Source organism: Protomyctophum parallelum (assembly GCF_964188405.1).
Source record: "Protomyctophum parallelum genome assembly, chromosome: 15".
Lineage (NCBI taxonomy): Eukaryota > Metazoa > Chordata > Actinopteri > Myctophiformes > Myctophidae > Protomyctophum > Protomyctophum parallelum.
Window position 1 is genome coordinate 15,135,341 of NC_139710.1, and position 27,696 is coordinate 15,163,036.

A 27,696-nucleotide genomic window follows, 5' to 3' on the forward strand; every position below is an offset into this window, starting at 1 on the left:
TTTGCTTTGGTAAGCCTGTTCCAATTCATTAAGCGCCCAACGTCATCTAGAAGAAACAAATCTGGTATATTTGCTATACATGAATATAAGTAGGCTATCTATGGTAAATAAGTAAGGGTCATGGTTATCTTTTCCAGAGCTTTATTTCTGGATCTGTACACAAGGTATTAAAGTACAACAGAAAATACAAAATAATGTTTAACAAAGGGGGAAAAAAACAACTCAATATTTATGTACAATTCTTATAAACAATAAAGATAGCTTCTTGAACATTTCTGATAGTGAATGTCTTGATTGTCTACATTTCTGGATATACATTTTTACGTTTTGTAGTTTTTTATTCACAAAGCCATTTTCTTTTTCGTCAAAGGACTTGAGTTTAGTCTTAAAACCACAACTTCTATAATTTTTTCTTCCTTTTTTTAAACTTCAAAACACAATACAAAATATAAAATAAAATTTGTTTAGTGCTTGCTTACACACACACAAGTCTCATACCAGAGATATCAATAAAATATCACATTTTTGAGAGTTCACAGGGTGGTGAAAAACCTACTTCTACTACTTAGTCAATGGCCTTTACATTCTGACAGTTTTGCTGAGTCTTTGTACAAACCACAGGTGAAATAAATATCACTGCACTGCTAAAGCTAGAAGAGCTCAGAGGACCTACTGCACAATGCGCATCGCATTTGGAAGAGAATCTAGCTCTCCACATACTTAAGAGCAGCAGCCATCCCTTTACCATCAAGACAAACAATATAGACGAGATTGTGTAAAAGCTTTTACACATACAACTTTAGCTTTTTTGGAGAAAAAAAAGAAAATAGGCATCTTTTACACATTACTGCAAGATTCGAATGCAAAATGCAACATTGAGTAATATTGATACGTCTTCGGTAAAGCCGTTTTTCAGTGGTACTTTTAATGAACAAATACAGCTGGCATGCGTGGTTCAGCCGTCCACTGGTGTCGGGGTATGTGACGTCTTTCCAAAAGAAAAAGATAAAATAAGATCACAAAAGTCAAATCGGTAAAATGCTAAATGTAATGTCTGTACATATCTACAAATTATTGCCTTTTGACAAGGAATCAAATTAAATCCTTTGTATCAACATAGATTCACAAGTGTAAGAGGTCAGTTGATAGACTTTTTAAAGGCTATTTGCTAAGTATTTACAAGAAACGCAGAAGTGTCTCCTCTGATGATGGCCTTATAAATTGAACAGACTAGCAATGGTTCATAATGAAATAATCTGTATACACAATTGTGGATTACTGGATCTATGGACATGACAGTCATTCATTACAATGTACCCCTGAAAAAAAACAAAAACTACGTATTCATATCACAATGCATAGATAAATTAAGTAAACACGACTACTGCATCCATTCAACTGACAATCTGCCAAACACTTTACAGCTCACAATTATGTAATTCAGTCAAGAAAACAGCTCAATTTCAGCTACTAAACCCCAACTGGACATGAAATTCTGAACCAGATACAAGGCATAATCTTATCAGTACAAACATTAAAACAAAGCAAACAGAGTGGCTTTAAATAAAGAAATAATACTGCTAGCAGGTTTAGGCAAGTTTTTTTTTAAGTGGTCTGAAAATGCTGCTACTTGTTTGGGGACACAATGTTTTAACTCCCAAATCTGTGGGCCAAACCAAGTTTTTACATTGCAATCTAATATAAGAAAGGACAAGTGGATGAACTAAATAGTGTAACTAAATAGTGTTTCCTTTTCTGCACAATTGTGAATTTTATGTTAGTGTCTTATAAGCCCATGTGGCCTTATAAAACACTATAATAGAATCAATGTTTTGCAGTTCAATATTGCAGGTTCACTACTAGTCTGTAAAGTGATTCTGAACCATCAACCATGATTAGTTTCAAAGTGTGACAGAAACAGACTGTATAGAGGATTATAATCAGGAGTGATTTAAGTATTCTCAGACATTTAAATAATACCTTTTGGCCACTTTGGACTGTTAAGTAAACATGGGGAATAACACCAAATAAGGTTCCACAGGAGAGAACAAAACCAAAAGAAACATCAACGACTCAAACAAACACCCATAGCCATCTACTGTAAGTGCTGCTTGCCTCGACGTTCCTCGTCTCCATGCTAGTGAGTGTTGACTTTCACACAATATCTAGTCAGGCCTGTTGTGGGACATTTTTAACCATCTGCTCCAGCCCATGAAGTACCTGTAAACCAAAGACCGATTCAGATTTTTTTTTTTAAGTACCAAAAAAATAAAAATAAAAATAAAAACGCAACTACATACAAACAATAGAGGCAGACAATGAAGCTGTTTTGGCAGCTGAACAGAATGGCAGGATAGCTCTGAAGATGTTGTGCAGATGTGAGGAAAGAAGGAAGATACACAACTCTTCTACTGCAGCCTCTGGGCTCCACTGTACAAGGACTTAAACATCTCAACACCACAAAAACAAAAAGTCAAATGGCTATATAAACTCTTGAGAGAAATCAAGATTTTAGTTCTATATGATAGACATCACTGATGTCATATTACACATAAAATGAAAACAAAAACAAACAATATAATAGAATTAAAGAAATCAGATTCTCCAGTGAGTCTTATGTACAAGCAGGATGGGGGTGGGTATTTAAAAGAGGGAGGGGGAAAAAAGAAAAAAAAAAGAGGATCACTCTGACTGGAGTGCTGCGGTGTGCTGTGTGTGGTGCCGTGCATGTGCACCCAGAAACCCATTGGGCTCACCGCTACCAGCCAAGCTCCCAAAGTCTGTGACGGACACGGCCATTTTGGCACCAGTGATTCGGTGGTGGTGAGGCCCGGTCCGCCGCCCTTCAAAGTCCACACCAATGTTGCCTACAGAGACATCGCTAATAAAGGAGTCGGGGAGTGCCATCTTGAGTCTCTTAGAAGGACGCTCGCAGTCTTTACTGACACACACCCCTCCAAGCTGGCCCAGGTCCGAGTGGTAGAAGCCGGCGTCGAGCATGTTGAGGCAGTCAGGATCCCCTCCGTTGGTGGGGAAGCCCAAGGGCTCTTCGTGGTTCAATGGTCCGCGGTGGAGGCTCTCCAGAGGTGGGAAGCTGTAGGAATCCAAACAACCGACTTCTGCAGGGCTGCACACTGTGGCCACACTGTTACTCAAAGCTGTATGGAGAAAGGATAAACAAATGAATACTGGGCTTTCAGGAGATTTACACAGAAGTGGCCATGCCGTCTATGACAGGGGGTGTATCTGTCTGTAGCTAATCTCATGAACCACTGGACAGGTAAGCACCAAACCTTTATACACACTCTGTAGGCCACATGTGTAACTACACTAATTATTTGTCACATGGATTTAGCTTTTTTAATTAACACAATGAGTGCCACCTGGTGGACAAAAGAGGTGGCACTTGGGTGCCACCGGATTAGAGTCTGTTTTAGTATGGCACTTCAGGTTTGCCGCCATCTTGGATGCTAATAGCAATAGTGCCAATGCTAGCGAGCTGAGGTGAGGCCCATCCTTGCTCCAGAAAACACCAATATTCCAATCGCGATCACTGGAAAATCTGAAATGACCTTCGAACATCGGCAGAGAAAAGAGCGTGGAAAGGCTGTGGCTAATGGAGTTGGTCGAGCAGACGCAGTGCAGGCGAGGCCCTAGCAACCGTGCCCAGCAACCGGAGCGATTCCAAAAATGGAGACTAGTGAGGCCTTCTTATATCGATATTAAACGCCTTAAGACGAGTATACTCGTCCTCAGCACCTTGCGTATTCATTTAATAGCATCAAATGCGTTTTTATATTTAACTTTATAATGGAAGTCAATGTGGCTGTGATTAACCTTGCTCACATTCGGATTCAATCGTCAAAGCCAGACAGAGACAATGGCTGTGGATATAAAGCTAAATAACATATTTTAGTTTCGGACAACCAGCAAAAGGTCTGGGCCACAAAATGTCATGTCAGATATGTCCAAGATTTACATTGGCGCCACACTGTTTCTATGTAGTTTCCGAGGACCACTACATAATTATATGAATGTGGATAGGATGACCAAAATGTGTTACTCAAACTGCTCAGAGAACATTCTAATAACTTCAGATAATTTGATCACTTTACTTTAGTAATGCAGAAAAGACAATAATCTGTACCACAATACAGCAACACAGTCATGTGACGAAGTATAAATCCGGGCTTCATACACAACAGCAGTCACAGAGACATGTTACACCGGTTGCTGCTAGGATACCTGCATTTACCTCAGAAGAGGGTCTTAGATATTACCTGTAGCTCCTTTGTAGCTGATGTAAATATAATTGCACACCGTGCAAATGCATAGTGTGGAAGCATTGAGGGGCGAAGACACGGGCAATCTTTGATATCTTTGGAGAAATTTCTTTTTGTTGACAGGAGGAGTACTCTCACCCCTGTGCGTGTCGTCTTTGTCTGACATTCTTTTTGCCTTTTCTACTATGCAACATGCCGAGGCTTGCTGAAATAATATAACTATTTGCTACGTTAGTTGTTTATCGCACACCAAAGCAGGTCAGATCAAGAGACCAATCAAACAATGCACAAAAACTAGTACAAAACATTACTGAAGATATTTAGCAATGTTTTATAACATCACGGTCACATTTTAAGAAGATACTTTGTACAGTCATTACTCTCCTGTATTCCATTTACTTCTGCAGTCAGTGCACCACGGTGGATGCTTTTCACGGTCTGCGTTTTAGACTGTTTCTGCTCACACAGCTGCGTTTAATTTGAGGATATTTTAGTCAGGGAGGGGTAGGTAGGCACTCTTCCACCAGCTCTCATCTGAACTCCTGAGGCCAAAAGTTGGGTTTAGTAGGAGTGGTAAATAAATACAGAATCTTTTTGGTTGAATTGTTATACCGTGCCAATCCCCAAAATTGCACAATTTCAGCGGGCATTTCGTATCGGCCTACCGAAACCTAGAATTGCGTAGTTAGTATGCAAAATGAATGCAGGTTGGTAGGTATGCATTTCCTGCAACATGATACGAAGCATAATGTGAAAATGTATGTGATTTCTTCATATTCCACAAAAGCAGTACGACATCAATGATACCGACCTGTGAGGTCACTGGCTGTAATGGAATTGAGCAGACTGAGCTGCTGGTCTGTGGTGGGCTCCATCCTCCCTCCTCCACCTCCTCCTGAGCACACAGATGAGGTGCTGTCCACTGCCAGTCCCTCAGCCTCATCCACCAGCCTGTCCATCAGGTCACTTGGGTAACAGGGAGAGAAAAAAAATACATTACTTGACAAAATTCCTGAATTACTTAATAAGGTATTCATGAATAACACAGGCCTATATGTATAAGCCAGTGCACATGCGTCGTCAAAATTCATTCTGCGCTGTCAATGAAGCGCCGGGAAGTGCTTCTGCGTACCAACCAACAGCTGGGGCCGCCCAGAATGATTATTATGGACAGAATACTAGTAAATTCTGTGGCGAGAGCATTTCCCACTGACTGCCACTCAAAGTAGCTACTACTGGCCAATCACAGCACGTCTTGCACAAGTGCACTGGCCATTGTGGCTAATCACAGCGCGTCCTTACTCAAACGAGGGAGGATTCCATGCTGCTCTCTGCTGGGAGGAGGGCGGTGCCGCGGTTGACAGGAGGATAGGAGTTTACTACTGAGAAAACCTGACACAAATGGTTCGGCTTCTCCGTTTCAGATGTGGAGCAAACTAAAAAGTAAAAGTTGTAAAAGGGCATGCTTTGGATGCTTTGCACTCTTCCCATTTGCCGCTGTGCTTGTGTTTGTTTTCCGGGTGCTGGAGCAAGTTGCTCGTGTGCGATGCAGTCTCTCACAGCCTACCGACTTTTTACGGGTACAGGTCAGGGAAACCTGACGTATGCTTCGCCGTACGACGTGTCGTATGTTAAACAAATAGCTGATCTGCAAGCTCCGCAACACATTGTGAGCTAGTAGATCGGCTATTTAAAATAAAAAAGTATCTAAATATTGCTTTGATGCTCATATCATCCTTAGAAAGTATTAAGAAGTTTGTATTAGAATATGCATATAGGGTTGGACTACACAGCTATAACTGCAATTTGCAACTCTAGATTTCTTTTAATAATGGGATGAATCTAGAGTTGCAATACTCTCCATTGACTCCCCAGTCCCCACTTATCCAATAAATATCGTTTTGCTATAAGTTATTCATGCATCCCTCTCTTATCCATCCGGCGAGACGGGTCGCCGCATTTTGGGAGCACCAAGTAACTTCTTACTGGGTTTAAACCCTCACCAGGCGCACCTCTTCTACTATAGTGAACGGCAGAGTGACTGATGTTTAGTCTGCCTCAAACGTTACTCTTTTACCTCCTTTTTACTAACACTAACATTATAAATATACCCAGAACATCGTGATGAACCTGTGTAGTTTATGGCTGCTCCAACAGTAGTGGCAACATAAAAAAGAAAAAGAAAACGGAATGTCAAAATATCCACCACGGTAGCTGAGACCAGAGCCATTGAGACGAAGCAGTGAAAGGTCCTGAAAGATACATAACATCAGTCTTACCCAATACCCAATCTTTCTGTTTTATGAACACAAGGCTGCTGTACTTTATACCTCATACTTTAAATGCTTAATATTAGACATTCCCCTTTCCCTCACTTACGTTACGCCAGGATAGCTGCTGTACTTCTTCTTCCCAAAACGATTCTGCTGAACAAAGAAGTCAAAGCGCTCCGACTTTTTCCACATGTAGTAAAAAGCCACACATTCTGCTACTGTCCGTGTTGTAACCTGACAAAGGAGGCGATTAATTAATAGACTTTCCTGGGTAAAGACAACATTGCGTTCATCATACATCCGCATTGCATCAAAAAAATAAAAAATAAGCCTCACCTTGTGTTTCTGTATGAGGTGGAAATTCTTGTCATACATCTGTAGTGCATGCTCAAAGTTCCTACATTCATCTTCTGACCATGGAGGCGATTCTTCTGTAATGAAAGATTCAGAATTTCCTTATGGATCATGTATCAATATAAAAGACATGCAAACAGGCCCAGGGTGAAAAAGGTGACATTGTGCAGGGTTCAAACGCTGTGCCGCGGGCAAAGGTACTCTGAAAATACCAGAGTGGACCCCGAAATCCGCTCGGGTCGGAGGCGTGTTTTATCGTATCACTCGGGCAGGGTCGGAATCGGACATATCCCCTGTGGATCTTGGGTCCGTCAATTATGTGTAATGTCCGAGTGGATCCGAGAAGAACCGTAGGCTACTGTGTGTGACTTGTGTGTGTACTGTCTGTGCTTTTTTTGTTGTTGCAAATGTTAAAATCAAGCGGTCAAATCAAATTAATATAAGAAGGTTAACACAACCATGACAACTCTCCTGTGTATCCCCACACATGGATTTAAGAAGAGAACAAAGTAGGTGCTGGTTATAAGTGCATTGAGTGTCGTGCCTTGTTAATATTCCATTCAGCCAAGACCGGTACACGCATCTGCTAAAACTCTGGTGATTGTGTGTAAAAAGCAAATGATCCTTTTGGTTAATTTTAAATGCACGCACGCTGAGGAGAAGAGACGAGACGAGAGAAGTCTCTCATCCCACCCTCCGCTGCAGCCTGCAGCGAACCTCTCTCTCTCCCCCTTTAAACACATTTAGTGCCGGAAGTGCATCAAAATAGAAGCTCCGGGGTGCCAGAGTTGTCTGATCGCTCTTACTCCTAAAAAAGTTGACTTTACTAAGTGACCTCACATCCCCGATCATCTTCATTTTTCTTTTTACGCTCCAAAAAGCGTTCACATTTCGCGGGAGAGACGGATGAGGAGCAGAAATGAAGCGCTAGCATATCGATCCATTCATCACCACGGAGAGCGCCTTGGATTAGGAGATACGAGTCATTCTTTCCGCCGCGCTAACATGGGAGTCAATGACAAGCTAATTATTGCACTGAGCATACGGAAAGTGAAATGCCAAAAAAAACAAATAGGAAAAATTCTGAATATTCTTATCTCGCCCCACGTCGCTGGGACGTCCACAGACGTCGTAGGCACTAATACTTCGGGATCCTTATGACGGTCTCACACGTCGTACGAACTGAAACGGTTAATCATAAAATGGTAATTGGTCAATATGTCCACTATATTATTTAATAAAGTCCATATTTATGTCTGCCTGGATGGGTCGGGTCTCTCGGAAATAATCGGATCTCGGTCGGGCCCAGCGCCGCCATTTGAAAGAAATCTCGGAACAGGTCGGAATCGTCGCATTTGTTTTTGCATAAATCGGATTTGCATAAATCACACAGGTGCCATATTTGGAATAAAAACTGCGATTTTCGCCCAAAAGCTACACTTTTGCATGTAGTGACTTAGTAAGGCAACGAGTCACCAGAACAGTTTCGATGTGCGAGGAGGGGACATTCCTTTATATATTGCTTAATCAAACTCTGGCGAGCCTCAGCAGATATGTTGTCTGTTTAGGAGGACTAGATGAGGTTTTGATTGCTGTCATTTTCATATTGGGTTATCATCATCCTCATCAAGTGCCTCAAATTATCTCAGGACAATTGCCTGCACAGAGCCACAGACCACATCACTGTCATGGTCAAGCAGTAAGGCCTGTACAGCTCTTAGTGCATTTTAGTAAAGCATGACTCAACTGACCAGTGACCATATCACCTTTTCCACATCAGTAGACTATCACTGATATTTTTTGCACCAGTGAACTCTCAAATTTTGCATTAGCATAAAACGTGTAGACAATAAATAATCCATTTGGTAGTTCAATATAACAGGTAGCATAAAAGTGTGTCAACAGTATTCAGAAGCTTAGCCTTGATGTTGCCGTACAGGACGTCTGTTGTGATGCAATTGTCTCAGCAGTCAGTAGTTGACAGTGTTTTTTGAGTGGTGCAACCACTCCTATAGACAGCTATGTGAGTGGGGCTGTCCCTGTGTCCGAGCACGAAAATAGCGTTTGTTCACCACCAAGTGTCACTGTTGCACAGTCCAACACACAGACACACACAGGCCAGGGAGGAGGGCTTGTACAGTACACTTCAGATGGGTCTGATTTTTAAATCACCTTTTGGTATCGCTTGGGAACTCAATAGAAGCGCTATCAAAAATGTACCAGTTACTTTTAGACCAATGGAAAACCAAAATAGGTGATGGGTGGTATGTGTGATAATATAAACAATGACATAGCCCAAAAGGGTCGGAAATGTGTGTTTAGGAAATGTTTCTATTGTAACAAATTACGGTATTCACCTTTAACCCATACAATATTATACCTTATTTTTTTTCTTTATTCCATAAAATGTATTTTAGGATTTAAAAGCCGTTTATAAGCGTTTTTAGAACAGCTGTCTAAAACGGGTTCAAACGGTGGGCCATTGGTAAGGAATATGCATTTGTGGGATACGCAACACAGCCGAGTATGTGTGTTGCGCCCATGAAAAATGCTTTTGTCCCAGCCTGCCCAGGTACCCGGGGTGCAACGATTTTCCCCCCATATGATCCCACGCTAACAGACCATTTATCATTATGGGGCTGTTCCACTAATCATATCCCAGGGACAAGGCTTAATTCTCCCATACAACTACACGCCAAATGATTTGCCAAATTCTTCTCTTCGTGTGGGCAACCCACAGACTCAGCAGTGCTGCTATTCCCACACATCCATGTTCCTTAGGAATGGTGCACCATTTAAAAGGACAATGAAGTCTGTCCAACGGGAGGGGGGGGGGGGGGTGGATGTGTGTATGTGTATATATATATATATATATATATATATATATATATACACACACACACACACACACACAGCTGTATTACTTCATTAACACCTGCATGACCGTGATACAACTAAGAAACTTGTTTTCGCAATAGTGTAATGTAACCATTTCAAATTACCTTTTGAGGACTTTGCATGATTGCAGTATCTCTCCAGAGCTTCACGAATGTTGTAGTTGCACTTCAACAGCTCATACAAAGCCTATTAGCATTTAGACAAGTAAATTGGTCAGAAATGCAGGCACATAAAAATGTCTTGCAAGCAATTAAAGTTCAGAGCATGAAAGGGACTGAAAGCAATTAGTGCAAAGAACAGTTTTCATGTAATTTACTCATCTATTTACATCATGACAATATATATTTTTTGCAACAAGAGTCCAAATCTATCCTCTGCTATCAAAAGAAAAGCTTGCATATGCGACCAATTTGCCCACATTATTGAGCAGTGCTATGAGAATTAGGAAAAGAAGGATTACATCTATTAAAGTTACTTGTTCATGGATGATTTAATTTATGACTGACCTGTTCGTTGTCTCTGACGTGCGAACCTGCTTTGTCACATGCTGTCTTCTCATCCGTGGTCCGCGACAAGACATCAGACAGGAAACCCCTAACTTTGTTTTCTGGCAACACGCCGGGGGTCCATAGTAACTGGTCATCATCTTCATATACTGCACAACAACAATCACACAGTTCATATTTCTCATCTCTATGTCTTGGTGACAGCCTTGCCAGGTGCAGGACCGCTCGTTCAAGAATACATTTTAGTTTAGTTTATTTTGAACCCTTCACATGTATAACAATACATTGAGTGGCCCGAAAAGGTGTAGGCTGAAGCTAGACGCTTATAATTGCCTACCCTATTGGTTTACAGAACCAAAAGAGATAATAACTAGAAAAAGTGCCCTTCCGGGCACAGGTCTCCACCAGGTTATCCACAGATCCGTGCAGTTAGAGGTAAAAACACTTTTCGGCCAGTTATAGCGCCACCTTGAGGCTGAGTTGAAATTGTTCATGTGGCATTTCGTCCTCGGCCTAGTGGGAATGTGGGTGTACAATTTCACGGAAATCACGCGATGTGTTCATGATTTGCAGCATTTTGTTTGTAACTGAGCACTCCTGTGAACTTTGGAAGCCAATCTTAACCAATCAGGATGGAGTCTGATAAATCTGAAAGAGCCGTTTCGTTGAATGGCTCTAGAGAGACTGTGTACCAATTTGCGTGATGTTTGGACAAAATCTGTAGGTGTACTGTGCAAAAACTTGTTTTGCACAAAGCGGCCTCCTGGTGGCGCTATAACAGGCCGTTCTGGAAAGTTTGGGGCAGAGGTTCATGGTTGGCATCCAGGGAGTGTGTGTGCAAAATATGGCATCGACCGGGTTAACGGTGGCCGAGATTAGCTGTTCACGGACACACGGACGGACACACGGACGGACACGCGGACGGACGGAGTGCAAAACATACTCTCCCCACATGCCTTCGGCCTGGTGGAGACAATAATAATAATATTAGAGCTGACAAAACTGTCAGACAGTAAACTAAATAACATGATGATAATAATAATAAAACTAGAAAAAGTGCCCTTCTGGGCACAGGTCTCCACCAGGATAGGAATGTAGAACATTGCAGCTTTCCTTCATCTGGTGGTTGGATAAAAGGTCAACAAAAGTAAATAATAATAGAAATTTGTTTTACATATGTCGGCCTCCTGGTGGTGCTATAAAGAGCAGATGTGAAAAATTCCAGGCAAAGGTTTTTCCTTGGCCTCTAGGGAGTTGGCATACAAAGTTATCCACAGATCCGTGCAGTTTGAGGTAAAAATACTTTTCGGCCAGTTATAGCGCCACCTTGAGGCTGAGTTGAAATTGTTCATGTGGCATTTCGTCCTCGGCCTAGTGGGAATGTGGGTGCACAATTTCACGGAAATCACGCGATGTGTTCATGATTTGCAGCATTTTTTTTAAACTGAGCACTCCTGTGAACTTTGGAAGCCAATCTTAACCAATAACCAAAAACTTGTTTTGCACAAAGCGGCCTCCTGGTGGCGCTATAACAGGCCGTTCTGGAAAGTTTGGGTTCACCGTTGGCATCCAGGGAGTGTGTGTGCAAAATTTGGCATCGACCGGGTTAACGGTGGCAGAGATTAGCTGCTCACGGACACACACACACACACACACACACACACACACGGACGGACGGACGGACACACGGACGGACGGAAGGACGGAGTGCAAAACATACTCTCCCCCCATGCCTTCGGCCTGGTGGAGACAATTAGTACAGTGGTTTCATACAATGTACGGCAGCTTTTTACCGGTGCATCAGATTGAAAAGATAATGTGACATGCATACGGAAAATTACGGATGCAGCAGGGGAAAAGTTCCTTTCAAACCACTGTGGATTGAATCCTCTGTGGAGCATCCGTCTTGGCCCTGCTTGAGGGTGGGAAGCTGGAAAGGCGATCTCTGGCTCTGCTCTAGTGACAATGATCGCAGCGAATACAAGAAGACTCGCCCCGTTTCTGTTTTCCTCCCAGAATTTCCCCCAGTGAACTTTGAGTTTCTCTAACTGTAAACTTTCATGACAGCATTATAAATATTAATATAATTTATGAAAAGCTATTACAGTGAAGTCTGTTCGCAGAAGTTGTTGTAGGATATGTGGGGATTATCTGACGAGGTACCATTTGAGGGGGCAAAACCTTACATAATTATACTAAATAATACTAAATAATTTATAGGGTCAATATAAGTAATATAATATACTGTAGCCTTTCCACTGGAGTATCTTTTTATATTTTTCCAAAAAGAATACAAACAGACAATAGCATATTACAAAGTTATCCCCCTCACTGGGGAAAATTCCGGGAGGAAAAACAGGCACGCACCGGGGTGAGTCTTCTTGTTACCATCGCAGCTTGGCCTGTTCAGCAGAGCTAGGTAGGATAGCGCGTTCCACCACAACTCTGCTCTGTCAGTTGAAAAGAAGCGTCTGGCGACTTCATGTGTACCAGAGAAGATGCATATAGTCTACTCTACTTGTCTTCACCATCCCGCATGACCAATTGTAGGGGTTAGCAGTGACAGGGACAGGGACTACACGTGTGGGAACTGGCAACGGTAAAAAGGAAAAAAGTGATAAAAATCTGTGAAACAGATAACATTGAGTGCACCCACTGGACTTCCCACAGGTGCAACCACTAAGTGGATATAAATCAGTTATACAAACTGAAGAGTGTTTCTGTTCAATAAAAGAACACTATTATGTCCCTTGTGGTGTCTCACTATGCTATATTTGCAGTATTTCTGAAATTACCATATGTTACGCATTGATCACCACTGCTCTGCTGCTACATGGTGCATGTGTGTGCACGCGCACATGCACACACGCACACGTTTGATGTCTAAAGCTTCCACACAGTAGGAAGCTTTGGATCTGGGGATGTTTTTTGCAAAACAGAACAACAGCACTGGCTGGCAGCGGCAAATAGATGTCACTTTCTCTCGCCTGCTCGGCAACAACAGAGGCAGAAGCTACCAGGCAGAGATTTATGAGGTACAATGGCGTTTATCTGAGATATCGGTGGAGCGGGCTGTGGAATAATGCAAGCGGGCTGGCCGACTATCAGCTTGCTCCCAATGTATGAAAGGATGGAGATAGTGAGCTAAAGACACAGGAAGTGATAGGGGACAGGTGCGTGGGGTCGAGGTGGATAACGCGCATGAGGAGGATGCAGCACGCACTGTGTAAATTTAGATGGGGGCTTTAACAGGGCAAGTCAAGCACTGAGCTTTTGTTTTCTAGTTGGCCCTTAGGAAAACAGGGTGACTAGTCAAAAGCACCCCTGTCCTAGTTGTTTGTCCCAGATCTGCTGATGCGGTCATTAATTTATTTTCTTCACAGCTCTGGGCATTTATTATTCAAGCCTTTCCTTTTGAATCCCCCTGCTCTTTGTGTTTTGCATGAAGATTAGAAATGCCATTTTTCCTGAGCAATATTCAAATACTTGGATAACATTCAGGATGGAATTTGTTAAATTTTGCCAGTGCATGTATCACAATTCTGAACTGCGGGGCATATAATCTTGATGATGTGATAATTCACAGTGCTGCCAAGTGGATCATGGCTTCCTCAGAAAAGTAAGAGCTGCTCCCTCTGGCAGAATTAATTCCAAATCAACTGCATTCCACATTCGATATTTGCTTTTAGCCCAAACATTTAAATAGATTACTGTCAGCTACTGTACGAAATAGGCCTGCCCTGTACTAAGAATACACAGAAGGACAGATAAAATGTATTCTAGCGACACAAGAATATTTTCATCACATTCCTCACTGTTGGTTCTTACTGCCGTTGGTGGCCGAAGAACTACGGTCACACACACACACACACACACACACGATAGATATTTTTTTATAAACAGTGATATGTATCCATCACATTTCTAACTAGAAAAAGTGCCCTTCTGGGCACAGGTCTCCACCAGGTTATCCACAGATCCGTGCAGTTAGAGGTAAAAACACTTTTCGGCCAGTTATAGCGCCACCTTGAGGCTGAGTTGAAATTGTTCATGTGGCATTTCGTCCTCGGCCTAGTGGGAATGTGCGTGCACAATTTCACGGAAATCACGCGATGTGTTCATGATTTGCAGCATTTTGTTTGAAACTGAGCACTCCTGTGAACTTTGGAAGCCAATCTTAACCAATCAGGATGGAGTCTGAGAAATCTGAAAGACCCGTTTCGTTGAATGGCTCTAGAGAGACTGTGTACTAATTTGCGTGATGTTTGGTCAAAATCTGTAGGTGTACTGTGCAAAAACTTGTTTTGCACAAAGCGGCCTCCTGGTGGCGCTATAACAGGCCGTTCTGAAAAGTTTGGGGCAGAGGTTCATCGTTGGCATCCAGGGAGTGTGTGTGCAAAATTTGGCATCGACCGGGTTAACGGTGGCCGAGATTAGCTGTTCACGGACACACGGACACACGGACACACGGACACACGGACACACGGACGGACACACGGACGGACGAAGTGCAAAACATACTCTCCCCACATGCCTTCGGCCTGGTGGAGACAATAAGAGTAACAGAAAACTCAAACCCCATACATTATTGGTTGTCAATATGGTCCATTGCAGCGTGACAATATGGAAGTATTGCCATCAAGCTGCACCAAACCACACCACACTAGGTACACCACTAGGTGGAGAATCGATAAATCATACATACAGTTTGCACATTGAGTTTGTGTATGGAATGATAAGACTCAGACCCTCTATATACTGCTTCTTTGTAATATTTATAAGTTACTTACTAATAATTGCATTTGTATATATTTAAATGTATTTATTTATTTGGTTTTAATATTTACTAGTACTTATTTATTACCTTGGATTTAAACATTTGTTTGAGTTTGTTGACTGATGAGCACATTTTCAGATCCTTATCCAGGCTGTTCCATAGACAGTTTACCACAAACCCCTCTTACGGATAAGCGTTTATCTTTGGTGTTGGTTCTTGCATAATTTCTCTTAAACATTTGCATACAAACAAAATACATTTTCATTATGGTCTTTAAAATGTGGCATTTACCCTTCTCTCCATCTTTGTAGTGACAAATGCAAGTTGGGACCTCTGCTTGATACTGTGCCCCCACCATTATTTCCTGTGTTAAACACAACAACAATAACAGTGTAAGAAAGTAGCCACATTTATTCATCAAGTGTATTCACGCCAGCTATAGTGTTACTGATGTAACCCATCAATGATACATTTGTTTGGCTATACTCTACATAGTTTTCTCCAGCTAGTCCAAAACACAAGACTTTCAACAGGTACCAGGAAACGTGAACACATCACCCCCATCTTGGCCTCCCACCACTGGCTCTTAGGATCCATTTTAAGATTGTTATTTATCCAGATGGTCCCTATTTTCCTCTCAAGTAAGGTGGTTAAGATTATTGAGGCCTGGCTAAGATCGTTTATCTGGAGCAAGAGAAGGCCCAGGTTGAAACTAGCAATATTACAACTGTCCGTCTCTGAAGGAGGGCTGGACCTCCCCAATATAAAATGGTATCAGACTGCTGCATAATATGTGCAGAACTTCGGTCTACTGTTGTAGACTGAAATGTGCTCTACAAATAAAGTTGGATTGGATAGTTTTGTACCTTTCTCGAATCCTCTGGGCTCGGTCCATCATCATCACACTCTGACTCCTTATCGCCATCAGAAATATGGTTGGCTGAAAAGGGAATGGAAAACAAGCATTTTGAAACCCTTGATTACAATGACACTTCCTGACTCAATTTATTATGTCATGACTCCTTGGAGAGCATCAACCAACCCATCCACACAATCCAGTGTTAACCAAAAAGGAGATTTTTTTGTAAGCTAGCTTGTTATCTATCGAACTTGCCGCTACTTACATCTAAGAGTTCTGGGGAAGAAGTCGGTGGCCTCATGGGACGTCACTGATGGGGTCAAATCATCAGCCGAGGACTGGGTCTCCTCCTCATAGTCCCCAGACAGTAGGTCCTTAGCGATCTCCTCCTAGGGAACAAAATCAGAATTATACAACTTTAAACAGTGGAGAAAGTTGAAAATGTACAAACCAGGGATGTGCACAGCCAAATATTAACAAGTTCCAAATGCATTGCCCCAAATTCATATTTAGTAAACATTCTTATCCAGAGTGACACACAAGTGCAAAATCAAAGTAAATGGCATGAACACAGGGAATACAGTTACACTAGGTTTGGGCCACTACGCAGCGCTCACATCTAGAGTTCGGAGATCCGATATTGCAGAGTCAGTGTCCAACTGTCCGGGGCTTTATCAGAGTAGTCTGTCTATGTCCCCTTTGTGCTCATATGCAAAATAATGTATGTGTCTGTCTACCTGTGTCCCCTATGCCCATACATTATATGGAGATTTCTGTATCTGTCAGTCCATGTCCCCGTTATGCCCATGATGTATATTATTGGCACATCTATGAGCAATGAGCATAGTGGTCTGTGGCTCTGGACAATCTCCCATATATGCCAATTATATAAAGGGTTTTCTTATGGTTATGTTTGAGTGATAGAGACATGCCTATATATGGGTGTATTAGGTTTGGTCCAATCTGGGAACCCATTGGCAAAAAAAAGAAAAAACAGCTTCTTCTGTTTGTTTCCTTTGAATTTCGGTAGCGCAGCACAGAACCTGTTCTTGAGAGATTAGGTTATGTCTGAGTCAGATTGATGTGACTGTGGTCCTGCCTGTATATATTATATGGGCGTATTGCCTGTGTAGTGACTTTCTAGGGAAATAATTCACCCTAAGAGAGTGGGCGGGGGTTTCGTGGTAAACAAGGAAGTGGGGGTGTGTGTGTTGTGTTGTTAGTATGAGTGAAGAGTGTGAAATAAACAGACGTGCCGTTCTGCACATTCTGATTCAAAGAGAAATAGCAATTCGTCTTACTTTGCTATTCCTACAGTATCAGGTTTGTTTATGGTTATGTCGGGGTGACGCGGCCGAGGTTCGCTGGCCACCATATTAGCCAATTTTAATATATAGGACAAGTAGAGTGGAAAGGAAATTTTTGCCTATTTTAAGTCTCATTTAAGATTAAATTTCACTTTTTAATCAAGCTTATAGTTAGAAATGGCTAAGCCTTGCCTTGGACCAGCCTTTAAAGGACCTATAAAAAAATTCAACTTTTTCAATTTATTTTGTGTTTTTGGGGCTCCAATGTGTGTTTTCTATCCCCACAAATAACCAATTTTGAACAATCAGGCTTTCATATCATATGGGTGTTTTAATGGAAATTGCTCTCAGAAACAGCTCGACTGATTTTGGTCTCATCGTGATGTCATCAATGTCACCCTACTTTGTATAGATCCTCCTTTTCTTCAGTCTTCAGTTGCAAATTTGCATTTCCACTTTGTTTACAATGTCCACCATTGTTGATTTTCCAAGCTGGCATGGAATGGAAACAAGCCTGGTTTTATCTAGCATGAGTATTATAATGACTCAAATATTAAATAATCTGCATATCAGCACCCTCTCCACCTCAGGACAGTGTGGTACTGCAGCTTAAACTGCTTTCAAAGTCCAGAAAGAATTGACAAGGCCTGGTTATATCAGAGTGGTGATTGAGGCTCAAACCATTAGAAATAACTTTGAGGGACATAAACATTATGATTATTAAATATTAAAAGCAGTTTTAAAATGCATGTTATTTGCGCTTTAAGTTATACTGCTATATACTGACAGAGGATTCCCATGATTCAATGAGCTCCTCTACATCTGTAGATGCATTCATTTTCCATTGATGCATGTCATTAGCTTCACTTCCACAGTTTTTGTGCTCTCTCATCTCTCAGACTTTCTCTCAAAGAGACTGTACCAAGCCCCCAGCCAGCGGATCTAGGGTTTACGTAGTTATTATTGTTGCTGCTGTGCGTCCGTCTCTTTCCCTCTCTATATTTATTTATTTATATAACCGTCAAGGGGAATGGCTGCTCACCTACAGCAAAGTTCTGCTTGATGGTTCTCCAGCTAAACAGTCGTTTTACCTTGCCACACCATGGTGGAATCGTAGGGTCTCTAAATTATAGATTATATGGTCTTGGTCTGCTGTGTCATGAGATGACTTTTACTATGATTTGGCACTATAAAGACAATACTATATCAATTTCCACCAAAAAGGGTCAACTATAGTCACATTAGAGGGCTATGTTTCCACACCTCAAAGTTGTCATTTGTGCAAGATGATGTAAACAAATTTCCACTTGTGGGCAAATTAGGGACGGGGGTTAGCAGCTTGGAACATGCATCCTGATCCAGCGGAATTGAGAGAAATCCAAACACCCAAGTTGCAGCAGACCAGTAAAATTCACTCAAAGCCATAGAAGGTTGTGCAATATAGATTCTCATATTCAATTTTTCACAACAGAACATGTATAAAGTGAGGTAAGAAACCCTAGGGGGGGCCCAGGCCGTAGCGTAACGGTCTGGGCACCGGACTGGTGATCCAGTCACGGTGTGCCGCGGGTTCGACTCCCGGACCCGACACGGCCTTTACTGCATGTCATCCCCCCATCTCTCTCCCGTTTCCTGTCAGCCTACTTTCTATCCCTTAAAAAAATCAATAAAGGCGTAAGCCGCAAAAAAAAAACCCTAGGGGGACTTATACAAGAATCTCACAGTTTAGATTACATGCGATAAGATTTGTTTTTTATATAGACTGCATTAAGATCAAAAGCAGACACAGGTGTCTAAAGGACACTTGTTGATTAAAATATGCTTTTATTATTGTACTATGTTGCCGTTTCTGCTGTTACAGTATTATTGTCATAAATATGGATATATTTATGACAATACTGTACTGTATTTTAGTGAACACAGTCCAAGTGCAAAGAACAAGTCGCATATTTCGGTAGTATACCTGCTCTGGTACTCCTTTCCTAATCCCAGTCCAGTTCTACCTTTTTGTATCCATCATTATTAGTATTCGTTATACCCATAGCTGTATCTCAATTGTCTGTATTTGACCCGTTTCTTTACTTCTGTACTGCCATTGACAACTGAATTTTCCCTACAGGACCAATACAAATCCATCTAATTTATGCATTTTTAAAAGTATGTTTTTTTGTTGTAGACAGGCTATGTTTAAATTAAACTACAAATGTGTCTGCCTGTGTGTGCGTGCATGTGTGTGCGCAAAATGTACCTTGTCCAGGGTCATGTCTGGCAGTTCGTCAGTCAGATCTCCAGAGGAGCTATCTATACTGGAACCTGCTGAGGCCTCATATCGATAGATGGCCAACAGCTCCTCCAGAGGCATATTTCCCTCCTGGTCAAATAGAGGAAGAAGGGAAAATTAATACCGCATGTACATGGGAGTCATTTTATTGACTTCTGGATTATTAACCCATTTAGACCAGAGTACGAAACTGTTACTTTTCAGGATTCGAAATCACAAAAAGCTCAACACAACACGTTTTGAGCTTTAGGGCATTAATTTACGAAAAGAAAAAAAAAAGTTTGAATATGGAGATAAGAGGTTGCTTATCATTTTATGATCTCTTGATATAACAATCAAGACATCAAATTATGATCCATTTCACCACAAATACCAACTCATATCTCCACAATGTCATGTATTTATTTAGCATTAATTGGGTTTCAAAATGTCTTGCTTTGTAAAACAAATGGAAACACTCTTCTCTCAGGAGGATGTATTGGTTTACCTTTTCCAGATCAGCTATTTCAGATCTGAAATTCCTCTCTCCCTCCAAAGACTCTTCCTCCTCCAATGTCCTCTCGTCGTCGTACTCATGTACTAACATTTCTGCTGTTGGGTCAAAGTCATGGTCCTCCGACGATAAAGAGCCAACTGAGGAATTAGGAAATAATTATTTTCCCAATGTTTTAATATTGCTGGCCTGGTTTGAAGGACAAATTAAGTTTCACACTGGCATCCTACATCATCTCACATAGATGGTGTCTTTGAAAGCGTATTTTAAATATAAATACATGCAACAGCACAAATGGCATTTTCTTTCATCATCATCATCACCTCCAGTGGAGATAATGTGCAATTATGATTGTTAATCTATAGCAAAATTAAGATACAAATGTTAAATTAGAACAAATAAAAATGAGATGACATAAAACAAGGTCCAACAAATAGGTCCATACCTGGACTCGAACTCCCTAAGGAAGCCTGCAGAAAAAACGACACCACAACACAGATGGGTTTATGAGAAGGATTTGACAAGCTGTTATCAGGACTCTTAAAACTTATAGTAAATCAATAATACAGTATACTGTCCCTATGATGCCTGCCGGGAACAGTTACGCACAGACACTGCAGTTACCGCTAACGTTACCTGCAATAGGTAGCTAGAAAAGCCTGTAGACTGTAGCTACTGGAGAGTGCAGTTTCGGCATTAACAGGTTATCGTAATTCAAGGAAAACTATCATATGACTGTCGCTTGAATTCCTGGGGCTTGTGTAGACCAAAAGCAAGATATGTTCTATCGGCTTTTCATGAATTAGCAAGCGGTCAGGCTAATGTTCTCCAGACAGAGCCTGCCGATATGCTTCGAGAAAAATGTAAACACTCCGTTTCGTTGGCGCAGAACTTTTAGCGTTAGCATTCATCGAGTTTAGCGATTCCCGCTAAATGAAATGACTCTAAATAGGAAATTGCAATTCCCATTCATTGCAAATATGATACGCTCTGATTTGCTTTAAGCAGCCAGCTAAATTGACGTATCAATTTACACGGCCGCTTTACCCAAAGCAGCTGAGAGAGCGAAGGCGCAGCGGCCTTGTAGTGAAGGATCAATCTGAACATTCAAACATATTTTAGACCTCTAAACGCCACTATTTGTAACATAGAGCACACGATATATAAGTAAAAAACCAACATGTATCCAATCGATAGCATAGAAAGCAAAAAATAACGCTAAAATCGTGAAAATATCGATTTAAAAAGGGACGCTTCTTCCCTGTTTTCCCTCTTACCTCCGCCATATTGGTACCTATAGCTAATGGGCTGGTTGGAGCGCAGTACCCGGATGAGCTCTGTCAGCCAATCACAGCTCCAGGTAACACGGATGAACTCTCCCAGCCAATCACAGCAGCAGGTAACAGGCTCTGGTCGTGACGGCTTTCAAAGTGAGTGCAGCTAAAGTGTCATTTAGCCAGAAGGGACCTAATTTATATTTATGACAGTTCCTCAAAATTTTACCAAACATGTGGTATAGAGTGTCTAGTTTTCATATGTTCTTTACACTCATTTCGATATTTCTATATAAAATGACAATCCATCCGAGACAAATGTGCTGGAGGGTTTAACTTTACACTAGACCAGTGTAGGTACAGTATGGTATAGCCTACTACAAAAATAATAAATGTCATATTAAGGTTTTAGTTTTACTCACCGCAGCCATTGCAAAAATAAAGTAGGCTATAGTATATGGCCAGTAGAGGGCAAACAATCCCCAACAATACTGACCTGTCTCTCCCTGAGGAGTCCTCTCAAAAGGAGAATCGAGTCATACTCATATAGCCTACTGCATGCCTATCAATCACAAGTTCAATCTCATTAGTATGTGAGCAGAGACAAAAATGCATCAGGATGGATGTGTCTGTCTTTGCCCCTTCCCTCTGTGTCCCCTTTCTCTCTCTTTCACTTGATGATGCTTGCCTTGGACCTAAGCTAAGGCACCCGTCCCCAACATTTTCTGGGATATTGCGACGGTATGTAGGTCACAGATTACTATGAAAACCTGCAAAACCTGTCAGTCCGTCACACCACCATATATGGCTGTCCGTCCGTCACGCCTCGTGACACGTCAGGCTGTCAGTCCGGCCCATGGGCATGCCTCGTGACACGCTCCATACTGTATGGCCGTCTCCATATATGAAGATCACAACACTGACCTCATCAAACCCTGGATAGCCATACATGGAAAGACTGGATCATCACGTAGATCTGCATATATGGAGCTGGCCAGCAACTCTGTATCTGACCTCAAACATCAAACCCTTAGATCTCTATACATGGACCTGACCTGTTCTGACCTTCCATATGTTGATCCATCCTCACCGGTCCTTCCTCTTCAATGTCTTCCTTTTGACTGATACCTGTCCATTCAAACTCTAGACCTCGCCCTTTAGAGCGAGGTCGCTTCTTGCCCTCAGGGCATCTTACTGGTTATATCTATAGGTCTGTCGGATAGCCGGTTGTCCAGAACCACCGCAAAAGCCTCTACCCGGGCTCTGGACCTGCATGGACACCCCCATAGTGCAGGCTATTGCACAGGGTGTACTGTATACTGTCATATACTATTGTTGTTCAAAGTGCTTTCTGTTTGTTTATCGTGCTGCATCTTATAGTAGTTCGCATACTCTGTATCTGTATCTTAACGGCTGTCGCCCGCAGGATCAATAAAGGTGTCTCTCTCTCCCTCTCTCTCTCTCACACACACACACACACACACACACACAAAGACACACACACACACACACACACACACACACACACACACACACACACACACACACACACACACACACACACACACACACACACACACACACACACACACACACACACAGTCAGCAGTCACAAACTGGTAACTATAATCTCAATATGGACCAAGTGGATACTGTGCAACACACACAGTGGGTGTAGTCCAATTGAAAAGCATGATGCAACCACCACAGTAGTACAGCTGCCTGTGACTAACCATCTACAAACTGAGCAACACCTGTGAAGATCATAGAATGGCTGAAATCATCAGCTTTAGCTAATGAATAGTTTCATGGTGTGATTATAATATTTTCAAGTGAGATAATATATAATAAATCATTATTATTGAAGGGAACAAGTGGCTTTTAGTAATCTATTGTGATTCCAAGCAGTGAGCATGGCTTCAGCAGTCTTATTAAGTTATGATTGAAGTGCCAGCACCTCGGATGTACTACATGAGGTAAGGCATTCTTTTTAGGAGACTCCCTATTTCTAGTGCTAATAACTGCCCGATATTCAGAAAATAATATGTCAGGCCTATCATCATTTTCAATTATGCCAGTATTTCGCACAGTAAACTGCAGCTCAACACTGAGATTGATGATGTTAGTGTAAACATCCAAAAAGCATTCTTCCTATTTCCTATTAAGGACTTGTAGACTAACACAGGATGATTTAAAAAAAAAAAAAACGAATATTTAACCGAATCATAGGGCTCAACAAAATATCAGAGGAAACTTTTTTAAAGATACTACTGGTGATGATTTATGTTGCCTTTATCAATTGCATTGATTTATTATTATTAATAATAATAAACTGAATCTGTGTCATTTTGTCAGAACCATAACTAGATTCTTACAGATTTGCACTAGCAGTTCCAATTAAAATGTATGAACCACCAGGTGGCAGTGTATAACAGCAATTCATTCTCTATGACAGTGGTTCCCAAAGTGGGGTCCGGGGACCCCCAGGGGTCCTTGAGTTCCAGGGGGTCCCCAGCTAAATCATAGTAAGGAACCAAATGGACCCTTAAGGGTCTGTAACTCTGAGAGTGTACAAATGGAACCAAACTCTCAGAGTTAAATTAACTGTTTTTACAATATAAATCGGGGTCGCAGATATAAAAATGCCATTAAATGGGGATCTGTAGCCTAATGCATGTAACACTGGCTGTCCTTAAAATTAAAATGGTTGAGAATCACTGCTTAAGAGTCATAAAAATCTTCTCTTATGCATGGGGGTCCCTGGAACATCTTTTCAAATCAAATGGGGGTCCATGGGCTAATTAGTGTCAATTTGGGGGTCCTTGACATGAAAAAGTTTGGGAACCACTGCTCTATGACTTATTCACATTCAGTAGCCTGTTCTTTTATACTCCTTTCCATCTCAATTTGCCTTTTGTAAAAACTGTAAACTGTCCCCAGCTATAGGATATGATGTCTGCTTGAAAAGTGCCGTCCTGTGTTGATATTCTAGAGTAAATCACGTTATGGTCTAACTTGAATAACATAGTGTGTGCTTACAAGTTGATTACTGATGCACACATTTACGCACATGAGCTAAACAGACAGCAAGGTCAGCAGCTGTAGAACAGGTGCTCTTTTGTCAACAAAACATTGCAATGACGATGTTTTTCTGAGTTGACATTGTCATGGTTGAGCAACACCAACAAGCTTCTTTACCGTATATTGGCTGATGACATTTGTGGTAAATGCTGGAGATATGCTGAAATGCATCCAAATATTTGTTTATTTTTCCCAGTAAAACGACCAGGGAGAACACAGTGGCTGTGCAATAAGCCTGAATGATTGAAATTCAGGTCTGGCTCCTACAGTAGGCCTACATGTAACAGTCAGATGATAATCCAAAATGACTATTATTACAGGTCCATTTGGTTACATTTTTGTACCCTCCGATTAAATGAACACTGTGGCTTGGAAGATAGACCACCAAAAGCTCACTTCAAGCAGCAGCAATTATGAGTGGGCGCAGGCACAGCCATTTCCGCTTTTTCTTCAGCAGAAGCAGTTTCTCCTTGTGTGGGTGTCTAACCTGCGTCATACTAGACACAGACTGAACTTTGGATGTGGTATAACTTACGGTATTAATGACACTTTTCCATGTGCAGCAGTAAAACAAAACCCTACAAATTAGACAGATTATGGAAGCCATATATTCCACTACAAAACGATATAAATCTGCTCACTATTAGTTCTATTGTGAATACATGCTCTTGAACTAAATCAGTAGACGATTGATGTGAGGCTTCATCTCTTGTTTCCACTCCACCTTTTTACCATGTAAACCTGTAATGTGACAATAAAGCAAATTCAGATTCTGATTGTTTTCTTGTTTTCTTGTCAGGGTAATCACTCGTCTTTTGGACAGTGGTATAATCAATAACCAGGTATAACTTCAACACTTTGCATTTCAACAAAGGAGTGATGGAATCTAAATGTTATTAGATTAGATGCTTATGGCAGTTTAGATATGGTATTAAATTCAAGTTCAATATTTAAGTATTGAACAGATGTCACTGTATGTTTCTGTATAGTGCAAAACGCGTTGAAACTGGACATTTTGACTCAATCCTAGATTCTTTAATTTGAAATACATAACTACAATTACAATTTACAATTTAGGCATTTAGCAGACGCTCCTAATCCAGAGCGATTTAAATAAGCAAGAAAAAAAAGCATGGCAATACATCACATACATAAAAAGTGTACTTTCTATGCAAAAAACTCTTAGTCTTAACCTAAACCTAAACCTAAACCAAAACCTTGAGTGCTTTGCAGAAACATTTTGGCGATTGGGTTGGATGGGATGAAAAAAAAATGTGAGCATCAGAAATACTGTATAAAGAAATCGAACTATGATGTAACAGACAATAATCTAATTATTTTCTAACCTGTTAAATGTGAACTGATGTTCATTCAATATGTTGTTTCACAAGTACATTTTCCACTTGAACATATGGCTTTCTCATATGTTGTCCAATTTGTATGGTATGTACAGTATGTTAATATAACTTATACAATTGCATTTTGTTTCCCTGCTCTTCTATTGAGACATTTAGATCGTGTCGCCTAAACACAGGATCTGACACAAATTGTGACTTGTCAAGATTCAATGTATCCCGTGAGCAAGCAGGCTGGCTCTATTAGACCAATGGTAAACATTTCAGCACTTAAAGGACCACTTAGCCACTTTTCAACCTATCTTCATATAATAGGTCCTCACTAATAATCATGATACATTTGCACGATTTTCTTCTACTCAGTCTGTGTCTCATAGGAAGGCTGTGGGCAGTTTAGAAACCGTCTTCCAGTGACATCATCATTAGGCATTTTTATTTACAATTATTTTAGATTTGCATTATCGTGAGAACGATGGCTTCCATTTTCGCATTTCAACTTTTCAGGACTAGAAAACCTGCAGTTTCTATTACCTTGTATTCCCCATCGATGATGTCACTGGAAGACGGTTTCTGAACTGCCCACAGCCCTCCTATGAGACAGACCGAGTAGAAAAAAATTGCGCCATTTTTTCATGATTATTAGTGAGGACCTATTATATGAACATAGGTTGAAAAGTGGTGAAGTGGTCCTTTAAGCAGGAAACCAGGTTCAATTCCGGGGTAGAGGAAAGTTTATAGTGCTGCTTTAATCAAGTGTGTAGATCTTTAAACTTAATCTATGCGTCATTAACATTATTTATTCAAATAGCTGTAATAGCTGTCAAATGAATCGCAACTTGAGTACAGAAGGTGAGGAAGGGATCACTTGTTAAAGTGCCTGATTGACATATTATAGCCTGCGTGTTACATGTCTAAGCAACTCTGGCTTACAAAACTATTGTGCAAAAGACCGCTCTTACCACTTGTAAATTAACTGACACATAATACATTATGAATCACTACAATATGTAACATTACCAGTTCAGTTCTGATTGAGTTGGCATTTGGCTGATGAAAACATACTAGTTAACAAAATACCCCATGATGTGAAAAAGTCCTCTATACCCATTTGCACAAGAAAAGAAAAGGTCACAAGGTTAGGTGTGACCACAGGCTCCTTAAAGCCCATGGATTTTCAGTCAAGTTATATACTGTTGTTTTGACAGCGACCGCTTTGCAAGTGATTGTCTATCATGTGCAGGTGCGGAACACGTTGATCTTCACTGATAAATGTATGCAATGTAAATGCAAATGTATAATTATGGCAGAGACTAAACCCAATTGCTCTTCCAAGATTGTCTTGGATGATCTAATGTGCAGTCCCTTAAAGAGACGGGATGGATAGGTTTTCTGTCCATCTGCTGCTCTGAAAGGAAAACCTATTGTGTGAATTAACACAGGCTTCAAACAGTGAACATATCAAACTGTGCCACACTTCAACCCCCTATCTGCTGTATTGTCTATCTGATTTTCCATCCCTTTCCAAGTGCATTCACCCGCACCCTGCCCAACTACCTGCACTTATACTTTTGTAGCACCTGCATTTTAGGATGGAGCCTCTCAAGTGGTTGCATACTGTGTATATTCAATCACAGTTCCACATTCCCAGGCTTTATTTTAGCCTGGCTGTTGTTGATTACAGGATTTTGATGGGAAGAAACATTGAATCATTTGCATACAAATGTCTGTGTGGGCGAAATGAAAAGCTGTCAAATAAGCCTGATGGAAATTAATGTCAGCTAAAAAACTGCAGCAGGAGCAAGCTTCACAGTAGAAAAAATAAAGTGCCCATCGGCACAGGTCTCCACCAGGGCAGGTCAGGTTGTGGCCTCCTGGTGGCGCTATAATAGGCCAATGTGAAAAGGGTGCCATTTCTCGAATGCTGCACTGTTAGCCCATGAATTGATGCATAGCTG

General features: G+C 41.2%; 1 protein-coding gene across 1 annotated transcript; it reads right to left on the bottom strand.

The window, feature by feature from the left end:
- Positions 1-161: 161 nt before the first annotated feature.
- On the bottom strand, positions 162-21,316 carry mier3b (mesoderm induction early response 1, family member 3 b). The gene is made up of 13 exons (XM_083783792.1): positions 21,309-21,316; positions 20,477-20,501; positions 20,026-20,171; positions 19,506-19,628; positions 16,216-16,339; positions 15,958-16,031; positions 15,383-15,455; positions 10,315-10,463; positions 9,913-9,994; positions 6,893-6,987; positions 6,663-6,790; positions 5,095-5,249; positions 162-3,158 (listed from the first exon to the last, which is right to left on the bottom strand). Exons 3-13 carry the CDS (start codon positions 20,122-20,124, stop codon positions 2,683-2,685), a joined length of 1,578 nt encoding a protein of 525 aa, XP_083639918.1. The 5' UTR covers positions 20,125-20,171; positions 20,477-20,501; positions 21,309-21,316; the 3' UTR covers positions 162-2,682.
- Positions 21,317-27,696: the final 6,380 nt, after the last annotated feature.

Bases quoted from the DNA above. Each gene is read 5' to 3' on its own strand.
- mier3b (XM_083783792.1), bottom strand. From the start codon at position 20,124: ATGTTAGTACATGAGTACGACGACGAGAGGACATTGGAGGAGGAAGAG. The intron at 16,032-16,215 runs GTAAGTAGCGGC...TTCCCTTTTCAG, and splicing joins CTTCCCCAGAACTCTTAGAT to CCAACCATATTTCTGATGGC. The intron at 5,250-6,662 runs GTAAGTGAGGGA...CTGTTACCCAAG, and splicing joins AGCAGCTATCCTGGCGTAAC to TGACCTGATGGACAGGCTGG.